Source organism: Schistocerca americana, chromosome 7, assembly GCF_021461395.2.
Source record: "Schistocerca americana isolate TAMUIC-IGC-003095 chromosome 7, iqSchAmer2.1, whole genome shotgun sequence".
In the NCBI taxonomy this organism is placed as follows: domain Eukaryota; kingdom Metazoa; phylum Arthropoda; class Insecta; order Orthoptera; family Acrididae; genus Schistocerca; species Schistocerca americana.
The window spans coordinates 49,932,704-49,957,041 of NC_060125.1; the positions used below are offsets into that span (position 1 = coordinate 49,932,704).

The 24,338-nt window shown below is 38.3% G+C and overlaps 1 protein-coding gene across 3 annotated transcripts in view; it reads left to right on the forward strand.

The window, feature by feature from the left end:
• LOC124622596 (phosphatidylinositol phosphatase PTPRQ-like) overlaps nucleotides 1-24,338 on the forward strand; it is a 431,781-nt gene that overhangs the window by 178,701 nt on the left and 228,742 nt on the right. For all 3 annotated transcript variants that reach the window (XM_047148348.1, XM_047148350.1, XM_047148349.1), the window contains one exon: nucleotides 20,718-21,029. In XM_047148348.1, coding sequence (XP_047004304.1) covers nucleotides 20,718-21,029 — 312 coding nt within the window. The remainder of the gene's footprint in view (nucleotides 1-20,717; nucleotides 21,030-24,338) is intronic.

Genomic DNA, 24,338 nt, shown 5'->3' on the forward strand with positions numbered 1-24,338 from the left:
AGTCCTAATAGGAATGGTGACTATGGATGGATTTAACTTATCATCTAGTTACTGAAGATCAGATATGGAGAAAAGAGGAGTTGCCATTTACATTAGGAAGAGATATAAATATAATAAGGATATAATAGAGGGAAACATTCCACGTGGGAAAAATATATCTAAAAACAAAGATGATGTGACTTACCAAACGAAAGCGCTGGTAGGTCGATAGACACACAAACAAACACAAACATACACACAAAATTCAAGCTTTTGCAACCCTCGGTTGCTTCATCGGGAAAGAGGGAAGGAGAGGGAAAGATGTAAGGATGTGGGTTTTAAGGGAGAGGGTAAGGAGTCATTCCAATCCCAGGAGCGGAAAGACTTACCTTAGGGGGAAAAAAGGACAGGTATACACACGCACACACACCCATATCCAACCGCACGTACACAGAGACAAGCAGACATTTATCTTTCTGCTCCCAGGATTGGAATGACTCCTTACCCTCTCCCTTAAAACCCACATCCTTTCATCTTTCCCTCTCCTTCCCTCTTTCCTGACGAAGCAACCGTGGGTTGCGAAAGCTTGAATTTTGTGTGTATGTTTGTGTTTGTTTGTGTGTCTATTGACCTGCCAGTGCTTTCATTTGGTAAGTCACATCATCTTTGTTTTTAGATATATAAATATAATAACACTGATATACACAAATTTTTACATTATCAGCATTTTGAAGCTTGTGCTGCAGAAAAACATTTTTGTGGAAAGTCGATAACAAACGTCATGATACACAAGGCTCCTCATGATGATTTTCATTTATTTATGAAATAACTTGCCACATTATTAAACTTTTTTACTTTGAAGTAAAATGTGATTATATTAAGTGGAGGTTTAAATTTAAATTTTGTAGAGAATTTGTATTGTAGTGTTATACCTACTTGAGCCTCTTGCCATTTCATGTAATCCAGCTCCCCTTGTATGATTTACAGCAAGAGTTAAGGGAACTAGCTATGCTACTATTCATAGCATTTCTATAGGTGCATCAGGACCACAAAATCATAGTGAGCTCTCACAGTTAGTGGCCTCAGGGCACACTCAAAGACTTCATAGACAGTTCCTTGAAAAGGTATCTAGCAGCTCTGCACGAGGTGGCTGTAGGTATAAAGAGTTACATCATGGCCTCTCAGCGAGAGAATGGCCAACAACACCTGTGTCTGCTCATAGAAGCCCATCTAGGGAAGCAGCTAAATGTGCTTCCCCACAATGGTGGTAGTGTGCCAGCTGTGTTCTCATCAGTGAAGCTGAGGACAAAGTGACAGCAGCCCAAGGCAACCAAGTTCTTGAGGTCGGGCTGGCTGTTCCATCATAGATCAATGCCGTCTAGGTAGGCCATCGATAGAGTGTCACAGGTCTCACCTTGAATCTAGTTAGCAAAAAAGTGAGAACTGGGATTTGGTAGTCAGAGTATTTTTACTGGTTGCTTTATGCCAATGACATTATCATGTGGCAAGTATGACTGAATGTGGCCTAGTTTTCTGGACCCATCAGTGCTCTGCACTGTGCCTTTGTGTTTGTGTCCCAACTCATCTCTTCAGGCTTTCAATTTGGTTATTTGTGCAACATCTTTGTTGTGTAAGGCTGCTCTTGCTTACAACCTATGCATTGTTACTTCACTGTGCATGGTCAACAGAATGATGTTATGCTCCCTTCTCTGCACTCTGCTGCATGGGCATGCTGATCCCCAAACTTGGGTGTCATCACAAATATTTTACATCAACAATCATATTCTATATATTCTGGGTATCTTCCTGCTCCCATGGAGCTCATGGCTCATGTTTTGACCCTTAATCCTATAACACTCTGTTTCATGTTCAGCCCATTACTGTTATCCTCTTAAAGCCACATATTTGGTTGAAATTATCTCTTACACATTAATGCAATCTCTCATAAATTCACAATCTCATCCACAATTTTAATGCATAATTTATTATGTGTTATTTGTTAACTCTGAGAGAATATTGTGAACTGTGGTATATTAATTTCATAACATACATAATCTGACTTTGTATTAAATATGGTTTTATTCATTAACTTATTGTATATTGTCATCCTCAGATACTATGGACTCTGTGTGTATAATTTCAGCTGGTGCCTGGGTACCATAAAATTCTTTTCATTTATTGTGTTGTATGAGCAGTTGAAATGATTCTCATTAATTTTTTTTCTGTTGTGTAGGAAGATTATAATTTCATAAATATGTATGAAGGAAACAGGAACTGTATTTTCTGCAATAATGGGTGACAAGTTGGTTTTTGCTCAACAGCTCTCATGTATCCAATATTTTCTTCTTCAGTTTTGCTTTTCAAGATACACTATTTGAACTTCACCACAAAACTGTACCACACCTAATGACAGAATCAGAATAACTATAATGTACTATTTGTGTACTTGTATCAGTAGAATTTTCTAGGATTTTCAATGCAAATACAGAACTGCTTAATTTTATGAATATAATAGAGGGAAACATTCCACGTGGGAAAAATATATCTAAAAAGAAAGATGATGAAACTTACCAAACAAAAGCGCTGGCAGGTCGATAGACACACAAACAAACACAAACATACACACAAAATTCTAGCTTTCGCAACCAATGGTTGCCTCGTCAGGAAAGAGGGAAGGAGAAGGAAAGACAAAAGGATATGGATTTTAAGGGAGAGGGTAAGGAGTCATTCCAATCCCGGGAGCGGAAAGACTTACCTTAGGGGGAAGAAAGGACAGGTATACACTCGCACACACACACATATCCATCCACACATACACAGACATAAGCAGACATTTGTAAAGGCAAAGAGTTTGAGCATTTTTTGGGCAGAGATGTCAGTCGGGGCGGATGTACAGAGGCAAAGATGAAGTTGAAAGACAGGTGAGGTATGAGCGGCGGCAAATTGAAATTAGAAATTAGCGGAGATTGAGGCCTGGCGGATAGCGAGAAGAAAGGATATGCTGAAGGGCAAGTTCCCATCTCCGGAGTTCTGACAGGTTGGTGTTAGTGGGAAGTATCCAGATAACCCGGACGGTGTAACACTGTGCCAAGATGTGCTGGCCGTGCACCAAGGCATGTTTAGCCACAGGGTGATCCTCATTACCAACAAACACTGTCTGCCTGTGTCCATTCATGCGAATGGACAGTTTGTTGCTGGTCATTCCCACATAGAACGCTTCACAGTGTAGGCAGGTCAGTTGGTAAATCACGTGGGTGCTTTCACACGTGGCTCTGCCTTTGATCGTGTACACCTTCCGGGTTACAGGACTGGAATAGGTGGTGGTGGGAGGGTGCATGGGACAGGTTTTACACCGGGGGCGGTTACAGGGGTAGGAGCCAGAGGGTAGGGAAGGTGGTTTGGGGATTTCATAGGGATGAACTAAGAGGTTGCGAAGGTTAGGTGGACGGCGGAAAGACACTCTTGGTGGAGTGGGGAGGATTTCATGAAGGATGGATCTCATTTCAGGGCAGGATTTGAGGAAGTCGTATCCCTGCTGGAGAGCCACATTCAGAATCTGATCCAGTCCCGGAAAGTATCCTGTCACAAGTGGGGCACTTTTGGGGTTCTTCTGTGGAAGGTTCCGGGTTTGAGGAGATGAGGATGTGGCTCTGGTTATTTGCTTCTGTACCAGGTCGGGAGGGTAGTTACGGGATGCAAAAGCTGTTTTCAGGTTGTTGGTGTAATGGTTCAAGGATTCCGGACTGGAGCAGATTCGTTTGCCACGGAGACCTAGGCTGTAGGGAAGGGACCGTTTGATGTGGAATGGGTGGCAGCTGTCATAATGGAGGTACTGTTGCTTGTTGGTGGGTTTAATGTGGACGGACGTGTGAAGCTGGCCATTGGACAGGTGGAGGTCAACGTCAAGGAAAGTGGCATGGGATTTGGAGTAGGACCAGGTGAATCTGATGGAACCAAAGGAGTTGAGGTTGGAGAGGAAATTCTGGAGTTCTTCTTCACTGTGAGTCCAGATCACGAAAATGTCATCAATCGTGATCTGGACTCACAGTGAAGAAGAACTCCAGAATTTCCTCTCCAACCTCAACTCCTTTGGTTCCATCAGATTCACCTGGTCCTACTCCAAATCCCATGCCACTTTCCTTGACGCTGACCTCCACCTGTCCAATGGCCAGCTTCACACGTCCGTCCACATTAAACCCACCAACAAGCAACAGTACCTCCATTATGACAGCTGCCACCCATTCCACATCAAACGGTCCCTTCCCTACAGCCTAGGTCTCCGTGGCAAACGAATCTGCTCCAGTCCGGAATCCTTGAACCATTACACCAACAACCTGAAAACAGCTTTTGCATCCCGTAACTACCCTCCCGACCTGGTACAGAAGCAAATAACCAGAGCCACATCCTCATCTCCTCAAACCCGGAACCTTCCACAGAAGAACCCCAAAAGTGCCCCACTTGTGACAGGATACTTTCCGGGACTGGATCAGATTCTGAATGTGGCTCTCCAGCAGGGATACGACTTCCTCAAATCCTGCCCTGAAATGAGATCCATCCTTCATGAAATCCTCCCCACTCCACCAAGAGTGTCTTTCCGCCGTCCACCTAACCTTCACAACCTCTTAGTTCATCCCTATGAAATCCCCAAACCACCTTCCCTACCCTCTGGCTCCTACCCCTGTAACCGCCCCCGGTGTAAAACCTGTCCCATGCACCCTCCCACCACCACCTATTCCAGTCCTGTAACCCGGAAGGTGTACACGATCAAAGGCAGAGCCACGTGTGAAAGCACCCACGTGATTTACCAACTGACCTGCCTACACTGTGAAGCGTTCTATGTGGGAATGACCAGCAACAAACTGTCCATTCGCATGAATGGACACAGGCAGACAGTGTTTGTTGGTAATGAGGATCACCCTGTGGCTAAACATGCCTTGGTGCACGGCCAGCACATCTTGGCACAGTGTTACACCGTCCGGGTTATCTGGATACTTCCCACTAACACCAACCTGTCAGAACTCCGGAGATGGGAACTTGCCCTTCAGCATATCCTTTCTTCTCGCTATCCGCCAGGCCTCAATCTCCGCTAATTTCTAATTTCAATTTGCCGCCGCTCATACCTCACCTGTCTTTCAACTTCATCTTTGCCTCTGTACATCCGCCCCGACTGACATCTCTGCCCAAAAAATGCCCAAACTCTTTGCCTTTACAAATGTCTGCTTATGTCTGTGTATGTGTGGATGGATATGTGTGTGTGTGCGAGTGTATACCTGTCCTTTTTTCCCCCTAAGGTAAGTCTTTCCGCTCCCGGGATTGGAATGACTCCTTACCCTCTCCCTTAAAATCCATATCCTTTTGTCTTTCCTTCTCCTTCCCTCTTTCCTGACGAGGCAACCATTGGTTGCGAAAGCTAGAATTTTGTGTGTATGTTTGTGTTTGTTTGTGTGTCTATTGAACTGCTTAATTTATTTGACAGAAAATCAGTTTGAGCATACTTTTAGTCCAAGGAATTTGACACTGTCATCTTCTTCCACAAATTGATTGTTATGTTGTATTTTAAGTGCCACTGATTTTAAATATTTGGTTTTGAAATGCACCATATGGGTTTTTGCAACGTTCACTTTCAACCCATTAACTGGTACCAGTTTCATATGGTATTTATTTATTTGTTTTATTTATCCACAAAATCATGTTCATGACATGGGACACAAGTTACAACAATGAATTGTTGAAGCACAATACTTTTTCTTACATTGACTATATGACAATACATAAAATACATATCTACCTTAGAGTCATTCAAGATTGACATATTAGACTAAATTAAAGCTGCACGTGACATAAATTGGTCTCCATAAACTCAGCATCAGAATAAAAACAATGCTGGAGCAAGACACTGTTAACTTTCTTCCTGAAAGAGTTTTTATTATTCTTGACTGAGCAAGGTAGTTTATTATAAAGTATGCTGCCTATGTGCCTCACACCATCATGGCATTTGACTGAGTCTCTGATTATCTAGATGAATGTTGCTTACACTGCGGGTGTCATGATCATGAATGTCACTATTTGTTTTGAAGAGATGAATATTCTTACTGACAAATGAAACAGTCTCTAGGATGTATATACATGGTACAAGAAAATTCTGAGTTCTTTAAAGACTGGTTTGGTAGGTGTGTGCAGTGGCAATCTTAACATGATCTTGACAATTCGCTTTTGCATAACAAATATTTTCCTATTTATTGCCCCCCAGAATGGAATGCCATATGAGAGGACTGAGTTCACTAGTGCAAAGTGTACAGTTTTAATGGTGGTCACATCACAGCTTTGGCTAAGAATTCTGAAGGCATAGCACAGGCTACTCAATTTACACAGTAGTTTCTCTCTGTGGATATTCCACTGCAGCTTGTCATCTATCCAGAGACATAAGAATTTAGTCTCACTGACTTGTTAAATAACTTTCTTGTCCATAATTAGTGGTTCTATATGTGTTGTATGGTTTTTTGATGGGCAGAAGACCATATGAGTCGTTTTTTCCATATTAAGTAGGAGTTTGTTCTCATAGAGCCAGTATAGCAGCCTTTCACTGCTGTCAACTAGGTCAGCTCTCACCTGGTGTGGAGAAATGCTGCAAGAGAGGAGGTTTGTATCATCGGCGAATAACATAGGTACTGTTGAGGGTAGGTGTTCTGTGAGGTCATTAATGAAGATAAGGAAGAGGAGGGGGCCTAAGGTTGAACCCTGTGGGACTCCTGATGTGACTGGTATTATATCTGAATGGGCTGTTCTTCTGTCATTTGTTGCTATTTCTACCAGCTGCCCTCTGTTTGATAGATATGACTGGAACCAGTCATTACAGACTCCTCTTATACCATATGCTTCCAGTTTGCGGAGTAGTAGTGTGTGGTTGACTTTTTTTTTGTTATTTGTTATTTATTGAGCATCCATTTTATCATATACAATGATATAGGAGTTGTCATGTTACATTATATGAGTTTGTAATTATACAGTAAATTAATAACATTGCTCTACAGTGGTAAAACGTATATAAATATATATCTCGTGCAGCATACAGCAGAGAATAACAAAACAAACAATAATTAATTATTTATAGTTCATACTATTTTCATACATATGTTTTTCAGATATGAGTTATCATTATCATTGACCACTATGAATAATAGAACAAGCAATAATTAATTAATTATAGTGTGTACAGGCAGACTATTTTCATACATTTGTTCAAATATGAATTATCATTATCATTGACCACTATGTCACTGTGTTCTGAAAATCCATATACTGTGTAACACTGCAATAACATTCTCTTAATAACATTTTTTTAAGCTCCTTTTTAAAAATGTAAAACTTTTCTATCTTTTTTATGCTTAAGGGAAGAGCACCAAAAAGGATTTTGGGTGATATATTGCACTTTTGTGATATTGAGCTGTTTTGTGTGTTTCTCTATGGAAATCATTCCTGTGTCTTGTTGGGTAGTCATGGCACTCACTATTTAAAGAAGAAAATGGGGGGTGAGATTTGGAAAAGCAGATACTTTTGTAGATATATAAAGATGGAACCGACATTATTTGAAATTCTTTGAAAATTTCCCAGATCAAATGCTTTTGTCAGATCAATAAAAAGTCCAGAAGCATAATGTTTTTCATTAAATGCTTCATCAGTAAATGAAAAGAGAGCCTCATTGATTGATTTATTTTTACGAAAACCAAACTGCTGAGCTGTTAGTAGGGAGTTGTTTACAAGAAAGGACATTATATGGGTATATACAATTTTTTCAATTATTTTGGACACATTTGGGAGAAGGGATATGGGTCAGTAGTAGTTGACTTCATGTTTGTCCCCTTTCTAGTGTAATGGAACTATCTTGGAGGTTTTGAGAGTTTGAGGGAAAATGCCAGTATTCATCGAGCAGTTGATTATGTTGTAGAGTGGTTGTATTATTTCATTGGCAACCAGTTTTATTACATAGGCAGGTAGACCATCAAGGCCAGATGAGAGAGAACTTTTCATTTTAAAAACTCAGAATTCTTTCTGATCATCATCATCATCTTCATTAAAGTCCTGTCAACAATTGCAGTACATATATTAGATGACTATTTTCAAACCTTACAGGTTCATTTTCAGGCCTGGCCTATTGAGCCTGTGCTGACAGTGCCTGATCTTAATAAGAAACATCAAAATGACAACACATGCTTTATAAAATGTTTGCAGAATGAATATCATAATCCACATGTGCCTCTTAGCAAGACAAAAATGAAATTGAGTCCAAAACTACTAATTCTAATTCAACAGTTCTGGTAGTGGCCCCATGGAATGATAAAAGCAGTTTTTGGAGAGTCCTGTGGCACTACTTCTACCTGGTGATGGCCATTCTTCAAATACATTGTTCAGAAATATTTGCATGATGCACGTTGTGTAAAGCCTATGTTATGTTTGGTATAGGACAAGCATCAGTAACAGTTCTCACATTAAGATATTGACAGTCACAGAAAAATCTATACTTCCTAGTGCCATCTAATGACTTTTTGGGGACAAGAGCCATAGGTGCACCCCATGGACTGTCACTATGTTCAATAATCCCATCAGCCAGCTGTTGATCAAAGGTTGCAGATATCTTAGGACCCTACATGGTTTCCTAATTACTAGTGCATTATTGCTGTCAGTATTCTGTGCTGCAAGACTGGTATTGTTGGTAGTAAATCTTTAAACTGCAGTAACAAAGTTTACATTGGTTTCCTATTATTCCCTTGTAAGTTCTTCGCTTTCTCATGTAATGTGGATTCATTGACAGTTTGCTTGCTGTAAAGTTTCTCTCTTGATTGATCTATATCATCCTCATCTCAGACATCTAAATTAGCAATCAGTAAACATTTTGGTATATTCACCTTATCCATTCCAAAATTATTAAGACCAAGCAGAACCATAAAATTTCCATCTATTTCACTGACAAACACTACATTTCTGCATGCAAAACAGTGTGACTTATCCAACTCATCACTACTTTCTATAGATTCTACAACACACAATACTTCCTTTGGTAAATCTGCACCTACAATAACCCAGACTAGCTTTCCTGTATGCTGGACAAGTTCATTAGACAGCTGGCCAAACTTTTGCACTTTATTAAGAATCTCATGGTACATAAAATATGTCTTTGTGTCACTGACTAACCATAACCTAGGCATATTTACACACATTTTAGTCTCTCCAGTTGCCCAGTTTAGTAATAGCCATTATGTCACTAATAAAGACAGGCACATCTTTGATGATTAATGGAAGGAATGGGTATAGTCAACAAGTTTTCACCTCTCCTGAATCAAACTGTACTTACCTGCTAGTGGCCTGTACTTTCTTCTTAATGCATCTTTACTCTCCTTCTATTCAGCATTAGACTCTAACAATTTATTTAATTATTTACATTTTGTGTGTGTAGGTCATCAAGCTGATGACTTTTGCAAATGTCATATGTAGGTTGAATAGATTAATATATATAACACTTACTTACAACATTGGTACATACATTCATCTTAATATTCTAAATGATATTACATGTTACAACAGAGGGCAAGTAGATTAGAATCCAGAGTGAATATAAAAAAGGCTGTGAACTCCCTGCAGAACATCTGTGGTTCACAAGTTTTCAAAGCAAGTGGCAGCTTGTTGAACCATATCTGCCAATTAATATAAGGACTATTGTCAGTTATTCTTAACTTTGTCTTCTGCCTGAAGTAGTCACCCTTACTTCTAGTATCTTAATTGCGCATATCACTGCACTTATTTGCATTGTTTTTACTATTAAAAAAAAATAATAATCACACACAACCATAAACTCTAGCATTCCAGCCCGAGATGCTAGAGTTTGTGGTCATGTGTGCATGAGGTGTGCTTGCTTGTGTGTGTGTGTGTGTGTGTGTGTGTGTGTGTGTCTGTGTGTGTTTGTGTGTGAATGTTGCGTGCACATCTTTCATTACTGATGAAGACTGTGGCCATAAGCTACATGTGAGCATGTTTTCATCATGCCTGTCTGCAACCTGACATGTCTTTTTTATGGTAAGTAGCAATCTATCTTTACCTACATTGCTTATACGAGTACAAGGGATACACTGTTAAATATTCATGTTGGACAAAGGTTTCACGACAGGATTCTCTGGACTTTCGTCCTTGCATTAACCTAATGGCTCTTTTCTGCAGTACTAATATTCTATTTATGTGCAGGTCTGCTGCACAACAACCCACAGTTCTATACCATAATTAAGCAATGAACATCTCTTCCATAGTAAACAATTTTCAACATTTGACTTGGGACTATTTTTGCCAGCTGACTTATCAGATGCAAGTTACTGCTGATTTTCTCACATGCAGAATTAATGTGGTTTACCCAATGTAGACTTTTGTCCAGGTGGACACCAAGACATTTAATGTTATCTATTTCTGCTGATGTAATACCACAAATCTTGTTTATTTCAGCTTCATGAGAATCAGATGTTTTAAATTTTAGTAACTGGGATTTACTAATGTTGGTGTTTAGACCCTGGTGTAGAAAATTAGTGGTTACTCCTATCACCCCCTTAGTTGCAACTGAATGTAATGCATCAAAGTCTTTTTTCATAAAATAAGAGGGAGGTGTGATCAGCATAGATTGCTAGATGTGAGTTGAAGGGTTGTGTGATGTCATTAACATAAACCAAGAAGAAAAAGGGACAAAGAATTGATCCCTGTGGTACCCCCTGGATTACTATATCTTTAGAAGACTGGAAATCTATTACCTTACTATCTATTTTACATAAAAGTTTTGTATACTTTTTGGAAGATGCCAAGTATGTGGTGAGTGATTGCATAGATGAGTCCTTAAAGTTGTAAGCCTTCAATTTCTTGATGAGAAACCCATGGTTGACTGAGTTGACTAGATCTAAGAATGTGCCTGCTGTCTTCATACCTTGGTCTAGGAGGGTATACACTTTATGGAGGAATTCAGAAATTGCAGTTGTTGTGCACTGATCTTTCTGAAAGCCACGCTGTGTTTCTGTTACCGATTTGTTCTTTGTAAGACAAGCAGAGTACTGAGAAATGATAACCATCTCAAGAACCTTATTAAAGGTAGGGACTTCAACAACGTCTTGCAAAGTTGCCCCACCTGTTTCTGGCATTTTTGTAATCTCGATCTGCCATTATACTAGAAAAAGTGAGGGGACTTTACCTAAAATGCAAAACAAGAAACAAATTATATTAAACTGTGTGCCATATCTTGGCTCAGGGGAATTCTGAACAATATTATGCCTCATGGTTAACCATCTACAAGTATTACATGGATCCACTACTGCCTTAGTACTTGACAACTCATGCATAGATAAAATATAAAATTGACACCTGGAACAGAACCATTATAACAGATAAAACAACACTACATAACAAACCTGACATCATACTCACCAATAAAAAGAAGAAATTAACACAACTAATCAAAATATCCATACCCAATACAACAAATTACAGAAGAAAACAGGAGAAAAAATTGAAAAATACATCCAACTGGCTGAGGAAGTCAAGGACATTATACTATCAACTGCAGGAGTCATACCACACAATATCCACCAGTACATCAACACAATACAGCTACATCCAAACATATATATGCAAGTACAGAAATCTGTAATTATTGATGCATGTTCAATTACCCAAAAGTTTCTAAATGCAATGTAACATATACTGTACAGTTAAAAGGAAGTCACGCTTGATCAAGGTCAACGTCATTTTCCATTTTTAACGAGACATAACATCTAAGAAAGGAAATAAATAATATTTATTTGTCCATAATAACTTTACAGTCTTGGACATCATCAGTTTTTCTACATTAATAAAGACATCACGCCATACATATAGTATAATGAATACATACAACAAGAGCACTTTATATAAATGTTTACCACCATTAATATACAGTCAATAATGGAGTTCAGAAATCTTTGAGAGAATATAAACACTTTTTTGTTTAGGATCTGTTTCAATTTTCCTTTAAAAAGATTTTAATGGAGTTGTTTTATATTAGTTGGCAATCTATTATAGAATTGTCTTCCAGCTTCATGTGGACTGTGATCTGTAGCTCTTTTATGTCAGTACCCCATGGCAATCTCATCTGATTCATGTACTGTAATTTTGAATATCTCTGTTCATTACATTTGATTCATCACTCTCTTTTATAAACATCATAGTCTTAAGGACATACAATGAATACACAGTCAGTAGATTATAATTTTTGATGTTGTCTGTACAGGATTGGTTTTTACTCATATTGGCAATTATCCTAATTGCTCTCTTTTAAAACCTGAACATCCTATCCATGTAGATTGTGGGTACCCCACTCCAAAACTCAATGCCATATTGCAAATGTGAGTGAATTAACCCATAACTCTTATTTTATGGTAGGAGGATTTATTACATTTGAGCGGTGTTTCAGTAAGTAAATATTGCAGCTAACCTGTCGTTTAGTATTTTTCACTATCAAAAATGTTTGGCGTCGATGATCTTTGGTTGTGTGGTAGCGCTAGTGTTTATAGTGTGTGTGTGTGTGTGTGTGTGTGTGTGTGTGTGGTTGTGTGTGTGTGGGTGCAAGCGCGTGCGCGTGTGCTCTTCCCATGTAAGATGTCCATTAATAACAATGCCTAAAAGCTTATGTTAACTGGATGTTTCAAATGTAGACAGTGACTGAGTATGATATTGGTTACAATTCATCAAGAACTTCATTACAACAGTCGTAGCCTTATTCATTTTACCCTTATTCACTATTAGATATTCTGTCATCAGTTCAGAATTCTCTTTACTGCTTTGTAAAGCTAGCTAATCACTAAATCCCTGGACAATAAATGATGTGTCATCAGCATGGATCACTATCTTTGATTTTTGTGACTGTGTTATGTAATTAATATATACAGTAAACAAAAATGACCCAAGAATATTTCTTGGAGAAATCCACAGTTAAGAGTTTTGTTTGCTGGTTTTATAATTAGGATTTTATTTTCATTCTTATTGCACAGTCTAGTACACTATCTTCTATCTGAGAGCTACAAACCCAAGGAGTTTGGTGCAATTCTTTTAGATGGTAAGTTTCTAATTTGGATAATAATACTGCATGATGCACTGAATCAAAGGCCTTAGACTAATCTAGAAAAATCCTAATGACTTTGTTTCCTTTGTACAGACTCTTTAACGCTTAATGGATGTGGATCTTTCTTTTTGGAACCCATGCTGCAAGGTGTTTAATGTGTTGCATTTAGTGAAAACCACTCCAGTTGGTACAGAATTACTCACAAGGAACTTGCCAAGTGCTGAGGTTAATGAAATTGGTCTAGATTCTTTATGTCAGTGGTTGCTCCCTTTTTATACACTGGTTGCATCTACATAATTGTTAAAAGTTCAGAAAAGGTCTCTTGACCAATTGAACAGTTTATTAAGTAACGTAGATTACATGTCACCCCTGCCACAGATGTTTTTATTTTGAGATTATTTCCATTACCTCATATTCTGTTTCACTCATTATGACAAATGAATTACACATTTTTACTAAGTTTGTTTGTAGTGTTAGTTCAATTTCTTCTCTTTGTGTTCCCTATTCCAAGCTGTTTTACCAATATTACTGGATTCACTTATCTGTTCAGCATAATAGTGTGCTTTTAGAGTCTTCAGGCATTCCCTGTTTGTTTTCCTGACGTATTTGTTTTTCATTAGAAAGTATTGTAATTTTATATCTTGGAACAACACATATAAGTCTTTCATATTTTCCCATAATTTGTAGATCAGTGGAGAAGTTTTAAGAATCTTTGCCTACCATGATTTTCTTAGTTTCTTTACTATTGGACACACTCAATTAAATACTGGTTGTATATTTGACGGAAGTGACCTCACTTCTCATTAAGAATATCTTATTTGTATGTCTTCTGCCAGCCTCTATTTGGAAGATTTCCTCAAAGTTTATTGTGGTCAGTTTTTCTTTTATAAATGAGTAGGTCACTATGCAAAACTATTTTTCAGTCTGTCTTAATCTCTGTTGATACAGCTCTATGGCCCAAGAGATAGTTTTCAATAGTTCTTACCACTAATTCTTTCCTATGTAAATTTGTGAACACGTGGTCAATGCAGGTTTGTGAGTCAGGTGTTAATCTGATTGGTAGTTAATATACCGGGTGATCAAAAAATCAGTATAAATTTGAAAACTGAATAAATCATGGAATAATGTAGATAGAGAGGTACAAATTGACACACATGCTTGGAATGACATGGGGTTTTATTAGAACCAAAAGAATACAGATGTTCAAAAAATGTCCAACAGATGGCACTTCATCTGATCAGAATAGCAATAATTAGCATAACAAATTAAGACAAAGCAAAGATGATGTTCTTTACAGGAAATGCTCAATATGTCCACCATCATACCTCAAAACAATAGCTGTAGTCAAGGAATAATGTTGTGTACAGCACTGTAAAGCATGTCCAGAGTTATGGTGAGGCATTGGCGTCGGATATTGACTTTCAGCATCCCCAGAGGCGTCAGTCGATCATGATACACTTGCATCTTCAGGTAACCCCAAAGCCAATTATCATATGGACTGAGGTCTGGGGACCTGGGAGGCTAAGCATGATGAAAGTGGTGGCTGAACAATGCGTGCAAGAGATCTTTCACACATCTAGCAATATGGGGTGGAGTGCCATCCTGCATAAACATTGTATGTTCCAGCAGGTTTTTATCAGCCAGGTTGGGGATGATGCGATTCTGTAACATATCGGCATACCTCTCAGCCATCACGGTAGCAGTTACAAAACCAGAATCACACATTTCCTCAAATAAAAAACGCCTGATAGTGGTAGATGTGGTAGATCCAACCCATATTGTGACTTTCTCATCATGCAATGGAGTTTCCACGACAGTTCTAGGATTTTCGGTAGCCCAAATTCTGCAGTTGTGGGCTTTGACAGACCCTCGGAGTGTGAAATGAGCTTCATCGGTCACAACACGTTACTCAACCAACTGTCATCTTCTGCCATCTTTTGAAGTGCCCACACCGCAAATGCCCTCCGCTTCACTAAATCACCAGGTAACAGTTCATGATGCCAATAGATTTTGCACGGATAGCATTGGAGGGTACGCCTAAGTGCCAACCAAACATAAGTGTATGGAACACCAGTGTGACGTGCGACTGAATGAGTGCTGACTTCCCCATGCATAGATGAACCCCCTACAGTCTCCATTTGTTCCTGAACTGTCTCAGCAGCATTATGCCTTGTGCTCAGTTGGCCACTATGGGGTCTATTGTCTAAATAACCTGTGGCTTCGAACTTCGAAATCATTCTCACCACAGCTGCATTTGTCAACGGACCTTTACCCGTTTGAATCCCCTTCCTATGGTGATAGGATCATAATGCTGAACTAGCACATTTCCCATTATGATAATACAGCTTCACTAAAAGTACCTTTTCAGGTAACGTCAACGTGCTGCGACTGCTGGTGCATCTGATTCTCTCTTTCATTACAGCTCCTTTTATACACGATTGTCATGCACAGTCACTGACATTTTGCTGTCCAGCACCATCTGTCGGACATTTTGTGAACTTTTTCTTTTTTTGGTGTGTGTTCTAATAAAACCCCATGTCATTCCAAACATGTGTGTCAATTTTTACCTCTCTATCTACATTATTCCGTGGTTTATTAAGTTTTCAACTTTATACTGACTTTTTGATCACCCGGTATATGGATATGGCTGTAACAATGTACCAAGTTAGAATACCTAAGGTAATTTACAGCAGACTTCTCTAGAACTGCTATGATACTGGGAGAGATCCACATGCTCCCACTATTAAACAAAAGTAACCTTCCAATTTCTGTGGATGTTCCTGTACCCTACATGACTACACATAAAAGAGGAAAAAAAAATCAACAAAAGACTGCTACTCACAACACAACATAGTACTGAACCGGAATCTGTAGCAGTAAAGCTTGATGAGAAACTTGACAGGCAATATCAGGTATTGATGTAGATGTGCAGGTATGGTACCAGGCGTAGACATCTCAACAAATGGCAACTATTTCTGATACCAAATATAGAGGTTGGAGCCATGGCCTCTATGGTTGTCATCTACATCTACATCTACATCCATACTCCGCAAGCCACCTGACGGTGTTGCAGACTGCAGGCAATGCGGGATGGGAGATGGGGAGTGTGAGGACGGGATCTATCACACATTGAAAGACAATATTAAGGCATTGTTAACAGAATGCACATTCATTGCCCATGGATATACAGTTATTTTCTTTGAGGTGTTTAGCCATGCAAGCAAGTGAAACTCACACATCGATCGTATGTGCACCTGCACACCTTGCAGTCTCAAATGCTGCAGTGGTACACACAGGGAGCTGCTACATCATAGGAGATTGCTGACCAGACTCACTGCATACAATGTCAGCATGGTTCCAGTGGCCAGCAGCATGGCTAACAGATTAGCATATTATCTGGGCATTCTCATAGACATAATAGACAGTATTCTGAAAAGGCACTCAGCTGTTTTGCACAAGATGGCTATAGTCATAAAGAGTTACATCACAACCCTTCAGTGAGAGAATGGCCAGTGAGACTAGAGAATGCTCATAAAAGTGGGTCTGGGGCAGCAGCTGGCTTCATTCCCCCAGGATGATTCTAATATGGAAGCTCACCATGTACCATCAGCAAGGCCTACAGGGTGCCTGGTTATATGGGTTGCCCACTCACGTCTTTTCATCAGCAAAGGTGAGGACAAGATGGCAGCAGCCCACAGCAACCAAGTCGGTCAGGCTGGCTGGCTGTTGCAGTTTACAATGAAGTCATCTAGATGGATCACAGATGGAGCATCGCAGCTCCTGCCATACAACTGGTTAGAAACAAATTGAGATCTGGCATTTGGAAGTCAGAGCATTTGTTCCAGTTGGCCTATGCTGATGATGTTATTGTGTGGCAAGCATGACTGATTGTGGCCTATTTCTCTGAACCTGTTAGTGCCCTACACCACACTGTTGTGCCCCAACTCCTCACTTTGGTCATTCAGTTTGATTATGTCTGCAACAACTTCGTGCTGTAAAGCCACTCTTGTGTATGACCTGTGTTGTTACTTCACTGTGCTTGGTCAAGAGACTGATGTTCTGCTTCCTTCTCCACTGCCAGTTTGGTCATCCAGCTTAGGTGGGGTGTGGCAGATAACACAGTAGTGTGTCCATGCTACACATAATATTGACTGTCTTTTCTTTTTTGCGTTTGATCTTGATATTGTGTGTTAGTCTGCCTTGGCTTCAGCTCCGGCACTCTCGCCAGCCAGGGAAAACTTTAAATTTGTTTCATATCCACCTGGTATACCATTCTAGAGTGAAATATTATGAACAAGTTTGCCAAGTAATACCGTACTATTTTCAGCACATCAAACTCTGATGTACAGAAAGGTAATAATGAAATTTTCCAAGAATTAAATGTTACTGTTTAATAATTGTGTGTTTCTTATGACAATAAAATTTGAGAATAATATTTTATAAGCTACAAAATTTTGAAATGTGACAAAATATTCTTTGAAACATAGAGAAATAGGAGTTTAAAATTAGATAAATTAATTATGGAATTTTGATTGCATTTGGTTTCATTGAATCTTAAATCTTGACTATGTCCTTGAGTAAAATATTTGCATACAGAATATTTATGTCACTGTAATAAATTACATGTGACTTACACTATAGAGATGGATCAGAAAAATACCTTTGGTAATATAATCTTGACATTACAGGTAAATACAGTGTATAAATTAGGTATTAAAAATGGGAATATTTCCATTAGGGGTGACATCAGTGCAAGTAGAGCTATTCCAGTTTGCTACATCTCAATCCACTTCTTCTTGTCTTTCTTACCAAGCTCCATGTGCCTTGTTTTTTTCTTCTTCCTTTTTTGTCTTTTTCTGCTATGTTTCAGTGGAGGCTTTTATTACATCAAAATTTTGAAATGTACACTCTTGATCTAATGCTAAGACTAAAAAAATAACACTTCAACATGTTTTTGTCATACAGCTTATTAAGGATACATGTGATACTCTTATAATGCAATTTTCACTATAATATTTTTTGTGATACTTCAGAATATGTTTTTGTTTTGGGCTTACAGTATAAGTGTGCAATACACATGAATATGATAACAACTTTAGAATAAAGTATTATGAAGATGGAACTGAAATTATGTGATAATTCCAAAACATAAACTGGTTGTAGAGTTTCATGCTATTGTCTTGCAAACAGTTAGTGTAAAAATTTTGTTGTGCTTTTTTTCAGTAATCTACTTCAAAGTAGATTTGATTTAATTAAGATCACTCATAAACAATCACACACGTGATTGCCAAATATGTGAAAGACAATGTTACTACAATCTGAATCCATTATTTAACACAATCCGCTACTGGTTGAGCTTGCCATGAACATACAACAGGATTTAGATAAAATAAATGCAATCTTGCTGTTGTTGTGGTCCTCAGTCCTAAGACTGGTTTGATGCAGTTCTCCACACTACTCTACTGCAAGGAAGCATCTTTATCCCTGAATAATTACTGCAGCATACATTCTTTTGAACTTTCTTACTATATTCATCCCTTGGTCTCTCTCTTCAGTTTTTATCTTTCACAGTTCCCTCCAATACTAAATTGACAATTCCTTGACATCTCATAATGTGTCCTGCCAATCTATGGCTTCTTTTAGTCAAATTATGCCATAGATTTCCTTTCTTACCAGTTCTATCCAGTACCTTCTCGTTGGTTACCTGATCTACCAGTCTAACCTCCAGCATTCTTCTGTAGCATCATATTTGAAAAGCTTCTATTTTATTCTCATCTGAACTGTTTATTGGCCACATTTCACTTCTGTACAAGGCTACATTCCAGACAAATGTCTTCAGTACAGACTTCCTACTGCTTAAAATTATATTTGATAACAAATTTCTTTTATTCAAAACCACTTTCTTTGCCATTGGCATTCTACATTTTATATCTTCTATACATTGGGAACCATCACGTATTTTGCTGCCCAAATATCAAAACTCATCCACTACTTTTCGTGTCTCATTTCCTAATCTAATTCACTCAGAATCATATGATTTAATTTGACTACATTCCATTATCTTTGTTTTTCCTTTTGTTAGTGTTCATCTTATGTCTTCCATTCAAGAGACCGTTCGTTCCATTCAACTGCTCTTCCAAGTTCTTTGCTCTCTCTCACAGAACAACAATGTCATCACCAAACCTCAAAGTTCCTTATCCAAATTTTTCTTTGGTTTCCTTTACTACTTACTAAAATTACAGATTGACTAACACTGGCAATAGTCTGCAATTGTATCTCACTCTGTTTTTAACCACTGCTTCCCTTTCATGCCTCTCAATGTATAAATGTTGTCTGTTTTCTGTATAAATAGTATATAACATTTCACTCCCTGTATTTTGCCCTGCTCCCTTCAGAATTTCAAAGAGTGTATTCAGGTTAACATTGTCAAAAGCTTTTCCCAAATCTACTAAAGCTATACCCATAGATTTTCCTTTCCTTAGCCAACCTTCTAAGATATGTCATAAGGTCAATATTGCCTTGTGTATTCCTATATTTCTCTGTATTCAAACTGATCTTCCTCAAGCTCATCTTTTACCAGATTTCCCATTCTTCTGTAAATAATTCACGTTAGTATTTTGCTACTGTGATTTATTAAACTGATAGTTTAGTAATATTCATGCTTGTCCACACCTGCTTTCCTTAGAATGCGAATTATTCATGCTTGTCCACACCTACTTTCCTTGGAATGGGAATTATTATATTCTCAAACAATGGAAGCTCCAGATAGTTATATCAACAATATAGGAAAAGACAGATTACTATTTACTATGAAGAAGACATATCGAGTTGTAGGCAGGCACAATAAAAAAACATTCACATATAGCTTTCAGCCATGGCCTTTATTAGTAAAGGACACACACGCATGCACTGTTCACACACATGCATGAGCAAGCACACCTCGCGCACACAACCTGAGATGCTGGAGTTGGCGGTCGTCTGTATGTGAGGTATGCTTGCTTGTGTGTGTGAATGCTGCTTATGTGTGTCTCTTTTACGACAAAGGCTGTGGCCAAAAGCTGTATGTGAATGTCTTTTAATTGTGCCTGTCTGCATCTTGACGTGTCTTCTTCATGGTAAGTAGGAATCTGTCTTTTCCTGCATTATTGAATTATTACATTCTTCTTGAAGTCTTAGCATATTTCCCTTGTTTCATATATCTTGCATACCAGGCAGAATAGTTTTAGTCATGGCTGGCTCTCCTGAGGACATCAATAGTTCTGACAGATGTTGTCTACTCTAGGGATGTTGTTTCCCTTAGAAATTGTAAAAAATTAAAGTAGGTATATCACACTTTATTAAAAAAGTAAGTGGCTGGAAGAATTCACATGTTGATTTGTAGTTGAAATATTGGTAATGGAGCCTATAGATCATTGTATGGCCTTTTAACTTTTTGATAGAATACTGTAGCTGTCTGATACAACAGATTGTTGAGTGTGGGTATGATTCGCGTAGTAACCTAAGTCTCAGATCACAAAAATGAGAAGGATTTCTTTAACTTGATGTCACAAAAACATTGAATTTAATAAACATTGTGAGGTACACTGAAGATACATCTGACAAAAACAAAATTTTTCAGTTCCAGATAGTCCAGTTAATGTTTCCATAAGAAATATTTTACCCAGGGAATTTACTGTTGTGTGGTATCCTCCTACCTGTGTTAATGGAGAACTGTGGAACTATGTTGTTACTGTGGAATATATTTCTGAAGAGGAAATCAATTGCCAGCCACCATCACATCACTACTGGAGCTCAGTGTTTTATGAAGATGTCACAGAATATACATTTCCTTATGGATGGCCATTCTCTAAATATAATGTGAGTGTGATATCTGTGGCATCAGGTGGAAATAGAAGTTCATATCCACAGGAGGCTAAGACACTGGAAGACAGTGAGTTGATCTGCTATCATAAATAATTTAACAGCTGCAACTAATAACCTAGGAATGTAATATAAAAGCTTATATTTGCTTATTACATGTGTTGAAGTGACTTTCATTACAAGTTGTTTGTAATGGTAAGTGTGGAGTTAACACATAATAATACAGGGTGTACATAAAATTTGGGAACACTTTCAATTATTTATTGCACATGAACTAAACATTGTACAGATGCCATACATATTGCATTTTGAAGAGAAAGTCTGAAAGTTTTTTTAACAAACATTCGATATGCAAACTATGAGTGACCTGGCAGACATCAATACGGTAATCGAATTCTTGCCGTACCCGTCCCATCATGGCATCGTTGACTGTGGCAGCCACTTCTCTCCTGGAGCTCTGCTACATCATGTGGTAGAGGTGGTACATACACCAGATCTTTAATGTGTCCCCACAGAAAAAAGTTACAGAGAGTGAGATCTGGTGACTGGGGAGTCCATTTCATGAAACAGCTGTCCCCTTCTGTAGCAAGGCTGATCCATTGATGCGGCAGCTCCGTGTTCAGGTACCCTAGAATTTCAGGATGAAAATGGGGTGGAACCCCTTCCTGCTGAAAGATGAACAGAGAGTCTGATTGCATTTGAAGCATCAGCCATTGCTGCAACATGTCCAAGTAGGAATATCCAGTTAGAATACTCTGGGCAAAGAAGAATGGCCTGTACAGTTTTCGACATGAAAAGGCACAAAAAACATTTACCTTTGGCAAACCATGCTCAAATTCAATGCATTCATGTGGATGCTTTGTACCCCAGATTCAGCAATTATGCCTATTCACTTTCCCATTAGTGTGAAAAGTTGCTTTGTCACTAAAAATTAAGCAATCAACAATGCCATCGCCACCCTCATTCAGTTTCTGCAACTGCAAACAAATTTCAAAACGCTTGTTTTTTGTCATCATCATTGAGCTTCTGCACTAGCTCCAATTTGAATGGTTTCATAGACAATTCCTGTCGCAGGACTTTCCACACTCTCATTGGAGCCATTTTGAGTTCATGGGATGCATGACACACCAATTTCTTTAGATTCTTTATGAATGTCTCTCGTATGTGCTCCACATTCACTTCACTCACACTGGGACATCCGCTTCTCTTTGCCAGGCACAAGCAACCTGTCATAACGAATTTGTTGTGCCTGTGGTAAATGGCCTTCCTTGTTGGTGGCTTCTTATGGTACTTGGTTCTAAACATCCATTAAACAGCTGTAGCACACTTGTTTTTGTTGAACTCCAATACACAGAAAGCTCGATCCACACCTGAACTCACCATGTGTATGACCAGTATCGGCAAATTACCAAACTATGATGTGGCGGTATACATTAAAAAAAAAAAAAAAAAAAAAAAAAAAAAAAAACCTTTCAGGATCCTCTTCAAGATAGTGTTCCCAGACTTTATGTACACCCTGAATATATTGAGGTATCTGCTCAGAGAATGTGAGGTTTTCATAAACACCTAACTTTTTATTTAAACACAATTTCTGTAAGGCACAGCATAACACGAATATAAGGCAAAATGCCAGCTGTGGAGTACAAAGTGGACAACACATGTAAAGTAAACATTATGTACAGAGTTTGTGAATATATTACAGCTGTTAAACAAAATAAATGTGTTTAAGCATCCATACCCTCATGTGTTTAATACATTACAGGAATAAATTGCTACTCACCATAAAGGTAACCCATTGAGCTGCAGGCAGGTGCAACAAAAAGCCTGTTACAAATTATGACTTCACTACATAAATACAAAATGTTAAACTTCATGGGAGGATGTAATATGGCTTCCTTCCAATCAAATGCAGCAAACTTCCATCATTGTACCTGTCTGCAACTCAACAGGTGATCTTTACAATCAGGAGTAACTACTTCACTAGCAGAGAAATGTTTTATCCACATGTTTGTGCTGTACAATACTTAAATAGTATTGGCTTCTCTTAAATCTAGTGTTTACAAAGAAAAATCATAATTTTATTTAGTTATGTTTTTCATAGATTATGTTCATGATAAACGCTATGATGTGGGATATGCCAACTGAACCAATATAGAAAACATATTTTTAAAAAATCTACATGCTAACCATTCACAGTTGTTTTTCTGTTATAATGACTATTATTTATAGTCAAGAACTCCGTTGTTGTATAGAATGAGTTATAAGCAGAAACATCTTTACTCTATTTTTGAAAACACATCTGCTATCTGTCACACACTTTATTTTCAAGGATAGATTGTCACAGTTTCATAGTTGTTTACATCACTCCTTTTAGTACCAGAACCAGGATTATTAATGTATAATGCAGATCATTTTGTCTTCTAGTGCTCTATTGGTGAATATTGGTGTTTCTCTCAAATTCAGGTAAATAACTGATGAGAAATTTTGTAGGTGAATAAATGTGATGTGAGTCTGAGGTTAATAATAACAACCACTTAAATTAATGCTTAGTGAGATAGTTTCGTGAACCCCACACATAAATTTAATTATTTTTTTTTGTGCAATGATACTGTTAGCCTAAGAGATGAGTTATCCCAGAATATGTTCACATGACAACATATGTACATACTTACAAACATATATGCATTCATACATATTCTAAAGGCTAATGTATTGTCAATTCAACCACTCTCTTTCATCATTGGTTGTTCATTTCAGTTACATGTAAATGTCACATCCTGCTGCCTTCAATATACTTCTTCCTCTGCCTTCCTCTTCATTTCTTTCCCATCACTTTTCCTTTAAAAATATTAATGATGGAAGCACTGTGTCTGATGATATGTCTAATGCTTTTCATTTTTTTCAGAAATATGGTAGGATAGATTGCTACTCACAGCAAAGATGAGACAGTGTTGCAGATAGACATGATGAAAAAGAATGCTAGAAATATTTCAGATGAAGCCCTTCTTCAAAAGTAGAAAACACGTATGCATTCATGCAGTAACAACCACCACTACTAATACTACTACTATTACTACTACTACTACTACTATTATTTATGCATGCATGACATGACCGCTGTCTCTGGGCACCTAGGCCTGACTGCAACTACAATATGACAAGAGCAGCAATCTATTTGGATGGGTAATTGTGTCACGGAAGAGGCATGAGGTGGGGAGAGGGAGCTATAGCAGGGTTGGGGTTGGGGGAAGATACTGGTTCTGCTAGTGGGAGCATGCAGGGATGTGATAGGGCAGTATAGGGCTCACTTACTTATTGATCAGTGCAACAGTCCTTGCAGAAACTGGGCCTCCTTTCATCTCTGTCCATTGATTTTCTT